Source organism: Toxotes jaculatrix, chromosome 5 (genome assembly GCF_017976425.1).
Source record: "Toxotes jaculatrix isolate fToxJac2 chromosome 5, fToxJac2.pri, whole genome shotgun sequence".
NCBI lineage: Eukaryota > Metazoa > Chordata > Actinopteri > Toxotidae > Toxotes > Toxotes jaculatrix.
Genome location: NC_054398.1, coordinates 2,518,067 through 2,534,020, shown reverse-complemented (window position 1 = coordinate 2,534,020; position 15,954 = coordinate 2,518,067). Strand labels below are relative to the sequence as shown.

At 42.1% G+C, this 15,954-nt stretch overlaps 1 protein-coding gene across 3 annotated transcripts in view; it reads right to left on the bottom strand.

Annotated features, from left to right (window-relative positions):
• The window catches only part of zc3h18 (zinc finger CCCH-type containing 18), a 33,925-nt gene extending 21,705 nt beyond the window's left edge, over positions 1–12,220 (bottom strand). For all 3 annotated transcript variants that reach the window (XM_041038491.1, XM_041038492.1, XM_041038494.1), the window contains exons 1-9: positions 12,069–12,220; positions 9,875–10,827; positions 7,175–7,259; positions 5,130–5,278; positions 4,738–4,833; positions 4,125–4,267; positions 3,078–3,107; positions 2,711–2,825; positions 2,125–2,396 (exon numbers count right to left, since the gene is read on the bottom strand). In XM_041038491.1, coding sequence (XP_040894425.1) covers positions 2,125–2,396; positions 2,711–2,825; positions 3,078–3,107; positions 4,125–4,267; positions 4,738–4,833; positions 5,130–5,278; positions 7,175–7,259; positions 9,875–10,816 — 1,832 coding nt within the window. In that variant the 5' untranslated portion in view covers positions 10,817–10,827; positions 12,069–12,220. The remainder of the gene's footprint in view (positions 1–2,124; positions 2,397–2,710; positions 2,826–3,077; positions 3,108–4,124; positions 4,268–4,737; positions 4,834–5,129; positions 5,279–7,174; positions 7,260–9,874; positions 10,828–12,068) is intronic.
• Positions 12,221–15,954: the final 3,734 nt, after the last annotated feature.

Below are 15,954 nucleotides of genomic sequence, written 5' to 3'. Positions count from 1 at the left end.
GGAACTCTTCACTGAAGCCAAGGCCACGGACACATTAATGAATACTTGTTTGGTATCACAACACAACTGGTCCCAGGTGTAGTACTGACTGCTTTAACAACTAAATCTAAAAAGGGAAAAAGGAAAACTGCACCACTAAATCAAAGACACACGCGACAAACGACCAACAGTCAATCAGCCTCTGAAGCAAATTATAAAATACAAAAATATTTAATAAATATTTTCCTTATTCAATGCAAACTTGTCTTATATCAGTCGCCCCATTTCCCCCTTAAAAGTAATAGTATGTGTTTAATTACTGGTCTTCTGAAATAGCATGGCCATCTCATCAAGACCTGGATTACGCAGGACTAGTGAGAATAATTATACTGACACTTTTGATATTTTTACAACTTTGAGTTGTCTTTCAAAAATCACTCAGTATCACTGAACCAGTGCTTCTGAATTATTTTCTGCCCCCCCCCCCCCAGTCAAACATCAGCTGACAGAAAACATAGTGGGAGGGGGAAGTGGAAGTGTGCTACATGCTGATACCAAACTTTGCATCAATATCAACTCAAACTTTGATATTGTGCAAATTCCCCATTTTTGCAGTTCTCATTATTTCAGGTCAAGTTATGAAACGTCAAGTCTGATCGAGTGACTCAATTAACCTTTGTGCAAATGAAAAAGAGTTTCACTCAAATGTGATCTCATTTTCATTTCTGTTTCTGTGAAGCATTGAAATGGCAATGAGTTAATTATTGCGTCACTGCGCCATATTGGGGCCTGACATGGAAGTCCTGATTCAATGAAATATGCAAAAACCAAGCCGTGAGGGCGAGGGGGCTGCCAGCAGACCTCAGAGTCAGGGGGGGGGGGGGGGGGGGGGGTGTTCAACGAGACGAGGTCAAAAGTATATGGCCGGACTGTGAATGGTTGATTTGTGCAATTGAGCACGTAGTTGAAAACTGCTGTGGAACCGCTGTAAACAAATTCAGTGGAATGTTGCAAAATGTCACTAGACAGCATAACACGCTAATCTGTACGTTCATTACACCACTGCACTGTATTTGCATCCTGCCTACTGTCAGCCAGTTTCAGCTCTTTATCTGTGTTTCTCTCCCACTCTCTGCGCGCACCTCCGGTCATTTAATGCAGCCGAATTCTCAATGAAGCTGTTCTCGTTTCCATGTTTTTCTGTTTCTGCTGTAAAACAACGGAACAAGTGTGAAATTTTCAGCCCACTAAGATACACGTTGACCAGCAGTCAATTCCAAGCCCTTTCCGAGGTGCTGCTAAAATCACCGCACACAAACGGAAAATTAGGAACACCCTCCCTGCTGACATCAAACTGTCTGACTCCACTGATGCCTTTAAATCCAAACTTCAAGCTCAACTTTATGCCTTAACCTTCAATGAATGGCTTATTGTTGTATTACATCAGGACTTGCACTTATACAGCAGGTCACTCTCTCTATGAGCCTGTCAAACCGAGCAGACACAAGCTGCTCCCACGGTCCTGCCGACAAAATATTACTGTAAAATTTCTGAAGGTCACACTGCATCTAAACTGTGTGCCTGTCTCTCTCTTCCTCCTCTCCTTTCACTCAGGCTCTCTGTTCTCGACCAACTGCCGTCCTCGGACCTGCATCTCTCCACTGGCTGTCAGCGCCTCATTCAAGATGTTCTGGATCTGGATCCTGCTCCTTGTCTCTCCCTCGTTCTGTGTGTTTGTTTCCTTCTCCTAGACGTGTGAATGATGTGCTTGGTTTTGCGTTGTGTGTGTTTGTGTAGTCTCTCCTCTTTCCACGCCTTCATAGTGGAGAGATGGTTGTGTGGACCAGGTTTTATCTGTCTGATGGACCCTGGAGGTTGTATGACATCCTCCTGGAGAACAGTCTTCTTTACAGTCTATAATGTTTTCATCATCATTTACTATACTGTAAATCTACTACGCTGCTATATGTAAAATTATCTTCACTTGACTTGTAAATTATGAGAGTATAAGAGTGATGTCTGTGTCAACCACGCCACGAAGACATAATCACAAATAATAAAGACTGGGTTTTAATACCTTAGCTTATTTCTGGTCTGTGAAGACAGAGCACCAAAACTTTCTCCAAAATCTGAAACTTCACTTACTTGGGGGGCAAGCAGAGGGGAGAGCGTGGTTTCAGTTTGTCCTCATCTTTCTTCTCCCTGGCGTCTCGAGGAGGACGCATCCTCGGCCTCTCCTTCTCATCCCGCTTCATCCGGTCCCTCTCCCACTCTTCTTTCCGCCGCATTCTCTCCTTCTCGCGTTCCCGCTCTCTTTCCCTTTCCCTCTCTCTCTGCCGGCGCTCCCTCTCGCGGTGATCTCTCTCCCTCTCTCGGTCCCGGTGCCGCTCCTGAGGGTCGCGGTCGCGTTCACGCTCCTGTCAACATATATGTGCACAGTTACCTACGTTTTCTGTAACTACACAGAAAACCCACTGGCGCCTGGAGCTCTGTGGCTGATATATGGAGCTTCAAGGTGGCTGTGGATGAGGAGAGGAGGGGTACTGCTACATGGACACAAGCCAGGGCTTGATCATCCCGGGCTGCGCTGTTGTGAGTGAGGGTGTCTGAATATTCAAAGATGCTGTTCTGTGCTTAGACTTTATGCTAAAAACTCTTTTGCTTTACTTTGGGCCATTGAAGGACTCATGTTGTAAACCTCTAACGTCAAAGAGAAAATACTGATACTCACACTGTAGTGGTAAGGAAGAGGAGCTTCTGTGTACTGCACTCTGAAGTTTTCATACTGGCCACCTCGCCAAAGCGCCTCCATTTCATAGTCATAGTATGGATCATTATATGGGTCACTGCAGAGGGAAACACATTTCAGAAATACCTCACAAAGATTCCTTAGATGTTTATAAAACTCACGGGGCAAATTAAATTGTTTTTGTCTTGTTAATTTCCTTTCATCCTGAGACATGATGTCTATGATAGAACGTTAAAAAAAAACATCTGCAAGTCAAAACATGCAGCATTTTACAACATGGAAAATTCCACGTTGTCCAAATATGACAATGAGGTGTTGAGAGTTTTATTAGGGCTGTCTAAACACTTACCCGTATATGGGATCTCTGAAGTCCATTTCACTGAAAGAAGAAGAACAGATTATCAATAAAAATAAATCAATTATACCATTTTAGAATTATCTGCTGTACGCCGATACAGAAACTGGACCAGATGACAGCGTCTTCATGAAAACCTAAGGCTGACCAAAAAACTGAAACCCAGGTGGAGGGGCAGTGACAGGTGGGCCACCTATGTTCAAATCTTAGACCTAACCACCACCTTGAGTTGGTTAGGTTTTTTATTAATAGCTTTAGGAAACATCTGAAGGAGGAGTGTGTGTTTGAGTGAGAGAGAAAGGCAGAAAACGACTAGGTCAAAACCTGGTTTATGGCTGGACATGCACATGGACTGTTGAGGAACCGGCGTGAACACATACTTTCAGTGGAAAGTGGCTACAGCTCGAAAGGTCGCTAAATGTCGCAAGATGATGTAACACGCTCATTAGCAGCAGGAAGTCATTGCATTGTATTTACATTCTGTCTACTGTCTACTGTCAGCCAGTTTCAGCCTCACCCATCCTGCTCTCTGTGCTCACATATACAGTCATTTAATGCAGCTGGAATCTCAACAAAGTGTTGAGCAATGTTCTTCTGTTTCTGTTCCGTTCAGACAACGGAACAAGTATGAAACAGTTTCTGAAACACGGCCCACTAAGATACACGCTAACCACACACCACATAAGCTAAAGACAGCGGCTGTGCTGTGATTTCAGCTGTTTTTATTAAAAGACAAAAGTTAGAAGCTCATTCACGTTACGTCTGTCAGCTGCCATGTGGTCACCTGAACGAGACACAGAGAGGTGTCCCTGAGAAGACTAAGCCTGTCCTCGCACTCACCGGACAATACAGGCGAGGCATGTTTGAACAGGGAAGGGTTTTCATTGGATCACCCACCTAATATTCTACCCAAATCTAAGTGCTCCCGCAAGATTGTGGAGTGGTTCTGTGTGAGACTGGTTTTGCATCAATAACACTGTGTGTCCTGTGTGTCCTAGTTTCAGCTGATGACATAATGTGTTCAATATGAGCAGGTCATACTCTCTGATGATGCGGTAGCTGCGTTCTCTGAAGAAATCATTCTCTTTGTCAAATTCTCTCTCGTCCTCTCCGATGGTTACGTTGAAACGCTTCTCCTCAAAGTCTGGCTCCTGTTCCTTACGAATGGTGGCCTTCTTCAGCACCTATGGGACACAGCACCGGATCCAGAAGAATTTATATAACACTCTGCAGTAGGTAACTTCCTGCTGCACACTGTTCCAAACAACAGCAAATGGGAACTGTACCACAAAGAAATGTGCAAATATCATAATGATCAGACAAGTGACAAACCGCTTGTTAGCATCACTAAATGAATGTTTTTATCTGTTTCTGCTTCAAAACACACACACAAAAAAAACCCAACACAGTTCACAACTTATCTGGCTCACAAATTAGGTTTTAAGGATATATATTAACTAAAAGAATAACTTTTTACAAACTGTAGAACTAGTAAACCAGTCGGATAAAGCTCCTGCAATTCGTAGTTTTAATCAGTTTGGTCCAGAGTGTCATTAAAGAAACAGTTCCACACTCACAGTTAATTTACACAGGCTCAACAGCACGGCAGCCAAATGAAATTGCGGTTTCCATGAGAGACAGCGGAAGTGTTTACCTCTTTGGCATGCCTCAGACCTCTCTCCCAGGCACTCTCCACAGGAGGTTCCACTGGAGGAGGCGGGGGAGGGAGCTCCTCCACTGCTGGCGCAACCTAAAAACACAAATTAATCCATTCATTTGTTTATATTTGCACAGATGCTCCCTGAGATGTAGAAGTCCAGTGTTCACTGCCCGTGAAATTGCAGGTGGCACAGATCCAGCGCCTGAGTATCTGGACTCGAATCCATTTTTTTTTTCTTAATGACTTATCAGTGTTTATGTTCTGTAACAATGTTATGGCAGTCTGTACACAATCTTTTCACAAGTATACAGCTATAATACTCTCTTTACTGTTCTGCAGGTGCAAAAATCAAAGTATTCATTTCAGTGGGAACAGCTGAGACGTACCCAGGGATTATTGGGGATGAGCGGGTGTGGTCCTCCGGGAGGCGCTCCATTGGGTGAAAAGAGGTCTGGTTTACTGATGAGGGAATAGTTGCCTTTGTCATTGACTCCGGGGTGGATAAACCTACAGTTCATACCCCAAGTACAATTTCCTGGAGGAAACAAATTGTGGCAAACAACAGGTTACCCAGAGTTAGAAAGAATAAATTATTTGTCAAGGGTGGTACGTTGTTTGATTAAGACACTGAAATGAGAGGAAGGTAAATTTATATACTGCTTACATACACAAGAAAAGCCAAACTGAATATGGTTTCTGTTATGGATGAAACCAGCAATTGCCAATTCTTCAACTGACAAAATACCAGCAGTGATAAATATAACAATGGTGAATCTTTATGTCTGTTACTGACAGACAACTGCATTACTATCATTTTAAGTCTCCATGATAAGAGCCTAGTTTATTATTGAACACGTGTGAACAGGTGCAGTGGGAAAAGAAACTGAAATCTATATTAAGTACGACGACTCCCCCTGCTGTAGAGCAACATGATCAACAAGAGCTGACACAAACGGCAACATTCCTCACATGCTCTTAAAAGCGATTACAAAACAAATACTAGTGTTAAACCGTCGTGGATGAATAATTACGCAGACATCCATGATAACAAATATTACTGTTTGTTGTAATGTTGTTGCTGTTAGGTGATTAGATAAAGATTAAAGATAACAGTTCATTGACTAATCACCCAACAGCATTCTTTGTATTCTTGTGTATCTAAACTTTACACAAGTCAAAGCTTCTTACCTTTACTGTTATCTTTGGCAAGGCTATCCTCAGAAATCAAATGTAACAACAGCCTTGAGGCATCATCCTCTTTTGATATCAAACCACCTCAACTTCTAAAACTGATTTTATAAAAAAAAAAATGTCTGATGGAAAAACCACAAATTCCCCAGGCAGTTAAAGATATTAGTTTACTGTGAAAACCTTTGTTCTAATGCCTTTCTAATTCTAATCCGTTCTAATGCTTCAACACACTGTTCTGACATGGATCCCTTAAACACAGTTATTTAAGTATCCTGAATACTGGAAAATATACTTCAGTGCTTTCAGGTGGACAAACTATGGGGACTAACTAATGTAATGTGGCACTGATCACTTCACATGCAGTGAGAAGAAAAAGTAAGTGAACCTTTAGGAATTTCCTGCATTCATGCATAAATTTCTCTTAATATTTAGTATTTGGTTACAATAAACAACAAACACAATCCATTTTAACTAATAACACACAAATCACTGGAGTCAGGAGTTAGCAAACCTGAAGGCTGATCAATGAAACGAGATCAGAGGTGTTGGGTTCAAACTACATCTGAAGTTTGTCATTCACAAAGAGCAACTGCTGATGTGAACCAGGCCTCGCAGAGCAGTGATCTCTGAAGACTTACGATCAAGAATTGTTGATTAGCATGAAGCTGGAAAGCGTTACAGCAGAATCTAAATAGGCGCTAAGCTAATATGAATAAAGGGGAAGAATACGCAGCGCCATGTATGATGTAAATAAGCTAATTCCCAAGTTTCCCCTGAGGAAGGTCCAGACCAGACCTTACCCCAGCAGAGATGACCTCAGGACAGACATTCACACCAGACATCATAAGAGTATGTCTGATCCAAAATTCCTCCTGAACTGTGCAGGTCTCATCTGCAGCACAGAAATCTCTTCTTTGAGGTTACTGCTGCCAAATAAGGTTCGACCAGTTATTAAACCAAAGGGTTCGCTTGTTTTATTTTTTTCACCAGCACAGTGAGGGTTTGGTGAGTGTTCAATAAAGACACAGAAAGATCATAATTATTTGTGTGTTATTCCCTTGAGCACACGGTTGTATACTTCTGACTTAGAGATCAGATCCGTGACCAGTTCTTCCCAAAAACCAGTTAATTCCAAAGGGTTCTCTTTCTTGCCACTGTATACACAGATACCATTACACAGCATCTGTCATGATGCTGTGTATCATGGGTCGAGCTCTGGGGTGTGACTCTGCTCTCCTACCTTTGATGAAGAACCTGCAGATGGGACGTGGTCTGATCTTCCTGTCTGAGGGATCTTTGACCTCCCCCTCCTCCAGGTCATCATCCTACACACACACACAAACACACACACACACACACACACACACACACACACACACACACACACGACAAAGCATAACACATTAAAGGATCTTATTGAAACAGAACATAAGCCACAGGAATCCTACCTACTAATCATGCTAAAGTTTGGGCATTTGGAGAGTGTCTTCTTTTTATTTCATGTTAAGAAGTTGATACAGTATTCTGGGATAGGCATATGACATTATTTATTATATGTGAAGTAAAAACCAACGAATAAGGATATTTTTAGAAATGACAGCTCTGATCTTCAAATCAGGAGCCATCAACAGTGTGTGACATTACACTTTCTAACAGGGGAAATAAGCAGCTGAAATTAAAGCTGTGAGTGGCGTTATACAACTCCATCAGTAAACTGTTTGCTACAGGCATCATTAAACTTTCTAAGCACAATTGTTCTCATGAGTTCACAACAGACAACAGAGAGAAACAGGAGAATGACCGGCAGCACAGGTCTCTAGAAGGATTCTAACCAGGGACCTTGTGGTTTGTGGTTGTCTCCATAAGCCCGGTACTACCAGGACATCCACTGACCTGGGTGAGTTTTGTTTTCATAGGATGACCAGTTAATAAAACAGAGATCTGTGAGAAATCATGCAGTGAAAAGTGTAAATATTATTGTGATCAACACAGAAATTTAACAAGTTAGGACATGTTGTTTGTACAGTGCATACTACCAAGACAGCTCCCTGCACTGATCACTATCACTGACAAGTGGCTGACACTGCTGACCTCAACATCAACAGATCAAACAGGCCGTAAGCTTTATTTGAAATGAAAAGTGGAGTGATGTGTCCAGAAGTGGCAAGCTGAAAAGTAGAGGACAGCAGGATAATCAGAGAGCAAAGTGTGGGATGATGGCCCTGGGTTCCCTGAGTGTATAAAACTCACAGGCAAACTCAAAAGACACATCCACTGTAAATTATGCTTAGGACACAACACAGTAAATAAGAGCAGTGTCTGTTTTTTGACAAACTGAGGATAATTACAACACCCTGCATAAAGCACAGTCTGATAGTTGCTTTTTTTGCTGTTGGCTAATGTGACTGAAGAATATAAATATAATATTTTAAGTACATTGGGTGAAAAAATAATAAAGGACCTGCACCACCTACAAGACAGTCACTTTTATTCCTGTTCAAAAAAACTGGAGTAATCCCCTTTGGCTATGGGCCGTCAGTGCCAGACGCTTCAACTGAGTATAACAAGCACTTTAATTTTAATAATCAGTAATAATCAGGTGTAAAAAGTGACTTGTTCAAATCCAACTCAGATAATCACACATTACAGCATCTCTGACACATCACACCGTCATGCAGACAGGCTACAGCAGCAGAGGAGTTCCACTCCTGCCAACTAAGAACTGGAACGTGAGGCTAAAGTGGACACAGGCTCACCAAAGCCTGCACAACTAGAATTACTGCCTCATGGCTGCATGTCTGTGCCAACCAGTCAAACTGCAATTCACATCCATGTCTGTCCAGATTCATATGTAGTGAAAACTTTGAAGGACTTTAACTGGGAGTTCTCTCTATACTGACATGTATGATTCCAGTGAATCGTGTCCAGTGAGAAACAGGATGTCTTCACTTAGAGACGATAATCACCAGTAAACCCAATGAGCTTGTGGTGGACTATCAGAGGAACAGGAAGCCCCCTGTCCTGGTTATCACCCAGGCAGAGGAAGTGAAGGGGGTGGATTTCAAGTCAAATCAATAAAAACAAACTGGAATAGACTCACAAGAACAGAGGGAGTTGTTATTGTAGAGATTGTGATGCTGCAGAGGTTGGATCTGTATCCTTTGTGTCTTTGATCACAGTCCTAGTGGGTCAGAGGTTGGCACACACTTTGTTAGCATTTGGCAGCATTGCCTTTAAATCGTTTAACGTGGCTCAAAGGTTTCAGGCTTCTCATGATAAACTAATGGAATTTTGGTCCCGACAGAACATGTTGAGATTTTCTTTCCTTCTAACCAGCGTGTTGTTGAAAAAAAATTATTTGTGAGATGCACAACGTCAATGTCCTAACCGACCAAAAACGATATTTTGCCAACATGAAATCTGTGGAGTGGTTCATTTTAAAAAACAGGTAAACAACATCACACCAGACAGCCAATGCAAACTTTCAATACTCTGTGCTATAGACACATTAAGGTTCAATACGCAGCCGTGGTGCATTCCATACTTCACACATACTCCGTCTATTGCAGAAAAGAAAACTATGGTAAATGTATTACAGACTGTTGTTGTATGAGCACACAAAGCAAACATTTTATCCGTAAAAACAATATCGAAGCTGTGGAAATCTGTTATCTGCCAAGCCAGCATCCTCATCCTGTACGCTGGATTCTCGCTTGAAGCCTCCGTTGGCCTGTCATCAAGTTATTGATGACAGGCTCAGATAGCGATCCCTACAAATCTCTATGTCTATATGTTAAACTGCTCCTGTTTTACAAAGTTTGTATGGATTAATATAAGAAACAGTTCCAGGCTACAAAGCAACTTTTAAGCTTCACCTGCACCTAGTCAGCCACCACACACTGATTAACATACAACTACCAGCCAAACTGGGATCACTTACATCAATCTCTCCTTCATCAATCTCTCCATCATCCTCATCCTTCTTCTTGTCTCTGAAGGAATCTCTGGACATCCTCTCAGGCCCTTTGGAATCATCTGTTCTCTTGGATTGGTTTTTAGGAGATGGGGGGAGGATTGGCTTCTTCTCCTTCTTCTTACTGCTCTTGTCTTCACTCTCCTCCTCATCTGCGTCTTCCTCATCTTCCTCTTCCTCGTGTGCAGGCATGCTGGGCTCCTCTGGGACCTCCTCATCATAATCCAGTTCATGCTCATCCAGCTCCCGGGAAACAGACGCAGAGTCGTCCTTCATCTCCTTCATGGCAACAGCTCTTCTTCTCTCCTCAGCTCTCATCCTTTCATCCTCCTCTTCCTCCTCTGCTTTGCTTTTGTCTTCCTCCTCATCGTCCACCTCAGCTGTCTCACGCTCTGCTGACGACTTCTTTCTGTAGTCACCGTATCCTTCCTCCCTGTCTTCTCCATTGTCTTCATCAGCGAAGCTCTTGACCTGCTCTGGCTCTGAGTCTGGAGACTGTGGCGTGTCAATGACTCTATCCTCTTCCTCCTCATCTTCCTTCTCCTCCTCCCCATCCAACCGGTCCCCCTGGGGACCATCTTCATCCCCCTCCATCAGCATAATGGTCTCATCCTCTTGTCCCATCCCTCCAGGCTCATCATCCTCTGGGTCAGAGACAAAGTCAGGGACCACCTCATCCTCTTCTTCCATCTCCTCCAATTCCAAATGTCTTCCTCGGCTTTCCAACACCGCCTCCTCTTCGTCCTCCTCAACCAGCCCTCCATTTTCCTCATCATGGATTATCTCACTGCCTGTGATGGCCCTGTCCTCCTCTTCATCAGAAGAATCCAGCAGATCACAGTCAGAAAGGCCTTTGTCCTCCATGTCGGGAGACTGAGGGGACTGGGTAGGGCTTTCAGGAGAATCCATTAGAGAATGTTCTGGTGTAAACAGAAAAGCAGTAGTCTGTTTAAAACAGTAAACGAGTAACGTGCTGAATGAGCCTGCACTTTGATAGTAAATTTATGCTTTACTCTGTTATAAAGAAAACATCATTCCAAACTTCACTCAAAATCTATCAATTTAGCATCTTTGCATATCAGCCAGGTTACGTACCAGGAAGAACAAAATTTCAGAATATCAACTAACCAAAAACAGATTTCCCTTGTCAAAAGCCAAAATATAAATAATGCAGCACAAAAAAGTTCTGATTAAAAAATCAGCAACTACAAACAACCTAAACCCACAGTTAATCTTGATGGAGAAATACAAAGACCAACCATTTCCAGTTGGTCAGATCTTAGTACTACTCTTTGGTAATGGTGTTCAGTATTCAAGATTGTTTAAACACACATCCAAATAATATACACAACATAATCGAATAAGCAAAGAGGAATTACACTGAGACCTTCAAATGGAATTTGGCATTGAGACATACAATACAGCATGTTTTGGACTAAATAAAACAGTATGTGTATGACAAACAACAGTAAATGTTTAGACTTTGCATGAGCAAAGAATAACTGGTACGCTTGTTACCTAAATTGAGACGACTATAACCTCTTAAATTCATATAATTACACTTCATTACAACTTTACCTTAAAAACAATTTATATCCGAATAAGACTTATCATTATGTTTAGAATAGGCAGAAGGATTTGCTTATTGGCTTTCGACGCCGCTAATTCAACAGCAAAAAAAAAAAAGCTTAGCTTTTGCCAAGCTAGCTAACAACTGCAGACGGTAGGAGCTTAAAAACTTCATAAACTCTAAATGTCTCTTATGGATTTCATGGTATACCTGCTTGTATGTGCACAATTGGCCAACATGTCAAAGTTTGTAAATTTTATATAAGTTCAGTTGCAGCGCAACATGACTGGTATCACTTCTAATGGCTAGGTCGCGCTAGTTGGCAACAAGGCCCATAACTAAGCAACACGAAAAGACGGGGCTAACCAGCGTACATAAAACCTTCACTGAACAGCAATTCTTCCTTAACGAACATAAACAGATAAACCCGTTAAGTAACGGGCATAACTAGCCGGAAACTGCTGCTTTAGCAATGAGCGGACACTGTAGCACACTAGCCTGTCTTTCAATTAACAATGCAGCCTCCCCGAAGCTAAGCTAAAAGCGCAACTACACTCTGCTAGCTGCTAACAACCACACATTTTCATTCACCTTGCCGACCCGGAGCTGCTTAAAGACGGCACTGCTTCGTTAAGGACTCCCCTCTCCCGCTGATATTGTTTTTACAGTCTATAATAAATATTAAATTAATTTAATTTAGCCGCTGTGGTAGAGAAAATAAAACACCCCGCACGGCACGGCGAGAGCGGCCATTACCTCTACGTCATCAACATACGACAATCTGACGGAAGGGGGCGGGGTAGACTGGAGAACAAAATCTGATTTGCGTTCCTATGTGCCAGTAAAGACTTGGTGAAGGACAAATTATTTATTCATCAAGTTGGCCTATACATTTAATGACATTATGACATGGTTTACATTTGAAACCACTGAAAGTGCTGATAAAAATCGAGCTAGACAAGTTTATTCTTGATCTTGGAAACAACAGCTGACAATCTCCGGCCTCCAGTTCACTGAGGCACTTGTTCATCTTCAGATGAAGTCAGTGAGATTTAGTGGAAAGCTGGGTGCACTTTTGTTCCATCATTCATTAAGTGAAATGACGCCTGTACAAAAATCCCTAATACACGCAGCCTCCTTTATTCATATTTTGCTTGTTTCTCCACTTTTCTTAACCAGCTGACAGATGATCTTGCAGACAAAAAAAATCTGTTTTACAGGTAATGATAACAGCTGGACAAAATAAAGAATAATGATTTTTTTTTTTTTTAATTCTTACGCCTCTGTAATTCACTGCAGTTAGTAGGCAGTTTATACTGACAGCCTCAACCTTTACTATGGTGAGTTGCTTAAAAGGCTTGATGAGTAAGGTTGATACAGTAAGGTTGCTTCCCTCCAGCTTTAAGTCACTAGATGGCAGCAGTGACACAGGTTGATATATGCTGGTGCGTGTGTGTTTTAATGGTCATTCACAATTCATCACACAGCAGGATTATTAAGACACTGAATGAAAATGAAATTTCACATTGAAGTAATTTCATTTGCATGTGAGTATTTTTGATAGAGTTTGTTCTGGATCAAGTTAATGAATGAATGAATGAATTATTTTTCATTTATTTTGTTTTATGGATATTTGTAAGGCATGAACCACACATTCTTCCCAAGTTGGATAGAGAAGTCAATGTGAAAATAAACACTCGCTGAGCACTTTATCAGTAACACCACACTAATGCTGGGTAGTTTCCTCCCTTTGCATGTTGACATGATTCATCACATGATTTCTGCAGATTTGTCAGCTGCACATTCAAGCTGCCAATCTCGTGTTCAACCACATCCCAAAGGTGTTCTACTGGATTCAGGGTTTTGTCCACTGTACTGCTGCCACGCAAGTGGCTGATTGGATAATTGCAGGAATAAGCAGGTGCACAGGTGTTCGGGATAAAGTGCTTGGTGAGAGTATGAAAGGGGGGCTGCCTAAACAAATAATATTTGAAAGGAGTGCTTAAATATCTCCTCTGTGTGCAGCACCCTACATGTGGAAAGCAAAAATCTCAGTTCCTGTCTTTTTGACTACACTGTTTCCAGTGTATGCAGGGAACGTCAGTAATTCTTCCAACCAGGAGTGAAATCTCGACTGATTCACACCTCACATTTATTCACTCATGTTCTCCAATTTTATCTGTGGACACTGGGAGGAAACTCAGGTTATCACAGAGAAAAGATGCAAAGCCAGTGTGACTGGTTTGTAAAAAACAACATTAGTTTGCTTCAGAGGACTGTAAACTGCAGTCAGTCTGATGCTAGCTGACATATCAGTTGCAGTAATGTTGGTGTGTACAGTTTTGATTTTGAGTTCAGTCAAATTTGGGACACAGTCTGAGTTGTGGTCTATAGTGACCATGGTTTCAATTAAGGCTGCATTTTATCATTAACATCTTGCTTTGTAAATAGATGGTGAATGAAACTAATTCTCGTTTTGTTTGGACCTCTTATTTACTCTTGATGTCTCTGGGTCCCAGCTGTGAATTAAGCTGAATTGTCTTGCTGGCCTGAAACACATGAGCCCAGGAGTGAGGGACTAGGGTGCACAGGAGGCAGAGACTGCAAGAAAGCGCTGTGAGGATAGATTGTCAAGTTGGAGTCTGGACAATAAACAACTTCCTCTCACACATTTCAAAATAAAACTATCATGCTTCAGATGTGACAGTTTGGATGTTCTTTCATTCAGTTCACTTGGTACAACACATGGTTTCATTCCCTGTGTGGCCTGACTAAAGACACTTCTATTCACATCTTAAAGGCAAATGACCTGTTGGCCTGTATGTGAGGCCATGCCTGCACATACATAATCCCATCACCCCTCAGTTCTTATGCTCTCCACCATGCTGCCTGCAATGAAGTGTGAGCTTGTCATCCACTAGTGGTCTGTTTGTCTATAAATGGTAAGCTTTTGAGCAGTGATGTCAGGAGTGTAATATGCTCCCATTTTAGTGCTCTATTGCCTTGGCTTTGTAAAGGCGGTCCATCGGCTAAGGCCTGTGGTTAAGCATCCCATCATGAGACTGTGGTCCTCCATTTGAGCCCACTGTGATATGAAGTTTCTCTTTTGCCAGACTGCAAAACGTCATACTTTGGCTTCCAGGCAGGAAGCAGGTGGAGAATCTCAGTGATCTGTCCGTGAATCCTTCTTGTACACAGCTAACTTTGGATGGTTCAGAGGTTACATTGCACCAGTGTGCTGCTGCTTATTTGTTCTTTATCTCCTGAGTTCCCAGAGGCTGAGAAGCAGGGGAGATTGCATTCTCTGTGTGTGATAATGTGACGCGCCGCTTGTCTGTTTTGTCAATCTCTCGCTGGATCATAGTTTACAACGGCAAAGATCTTAATTGCATCACAGTGTCAGGGTGCTTTTGACCAGGGACAGGGATGAATGTTTGTGAGTGACGTCTGAGCTGCAGCCAGCTGGTCTTCAGGTGTTGTAACAGTCCCTTTGATGGCTCAGTCTGTTCTTTCTGCTGGGTCCGTGGGAACTAAATGTTATGAATATAACTTCTGCTCCCCTGAAAGAGAGGAACAAACTACATTACCATGGTATCCTGCTTTACAGCTGGGCTTGGGGAAGAGCAGCTGTCAGACTGGGGCATGACTGTGGTGATGGATGTCTATATACAGACAGGACTTCACATATGCCACCACACGTCATCTGCCTTTAAGACATGAATGGGGGTGTCTTCTGTCAGGCCACGCAGAGGACTGTTGTCCCATACACATTTTGTTTTAATTCTACAGTCATCCAGACAAATCCAAACGGCTGTATGAAGTAGCCAGTTCTGTTTTGAAGCTTTACAAAAAATAGTGATAATAAAATCATAATATTTCACATCAGATCTCATTGTGTTTTTGTTGTTGGGTTTTACAGTTTAACTTGAAATTCAACCCACCCCAGAATTTAATAATAAGACTCTATTCTGAAGTCACGACAGTGCCTAATTACAAATTAGGCCTAATTACAAATTAGGCACTGCGCTTTTATTCTGAAGGCAGAAGTGCTGCTTCCCATGTGTGTCTGCGTGGGTGTGACAGAGCTCAGTAAGTAGGAGCAAAGCACTGTGCTGTGTAGTGTGTAGACAACAGCCGACCTGGCTATAACCAGGGACTGACATGACACACACACACACACACACACACAGACACACACACACACACACGGGAAAAAATGAAGCATTTTATTTTTGGAAGAGAGGTACGAGCTTGAAGAAGATTCTGGATGAAGCTGACAAGATGCAAAGATGCAGAAGGTAAATAATTTTTTGTTCAATGGGAAGAATAATTAGAAGTTCAAGCTCAGTTATGTCTGTTTCTCATCCTTATTCTTGTTTTCATTAGCTCCATTAGCTCCGAAGCTCCAACCATGCCAGACTCACTGTAATGCCATTCACTCATTTACTGTGTAACAAAGGTATGTCACAAAGAAAGA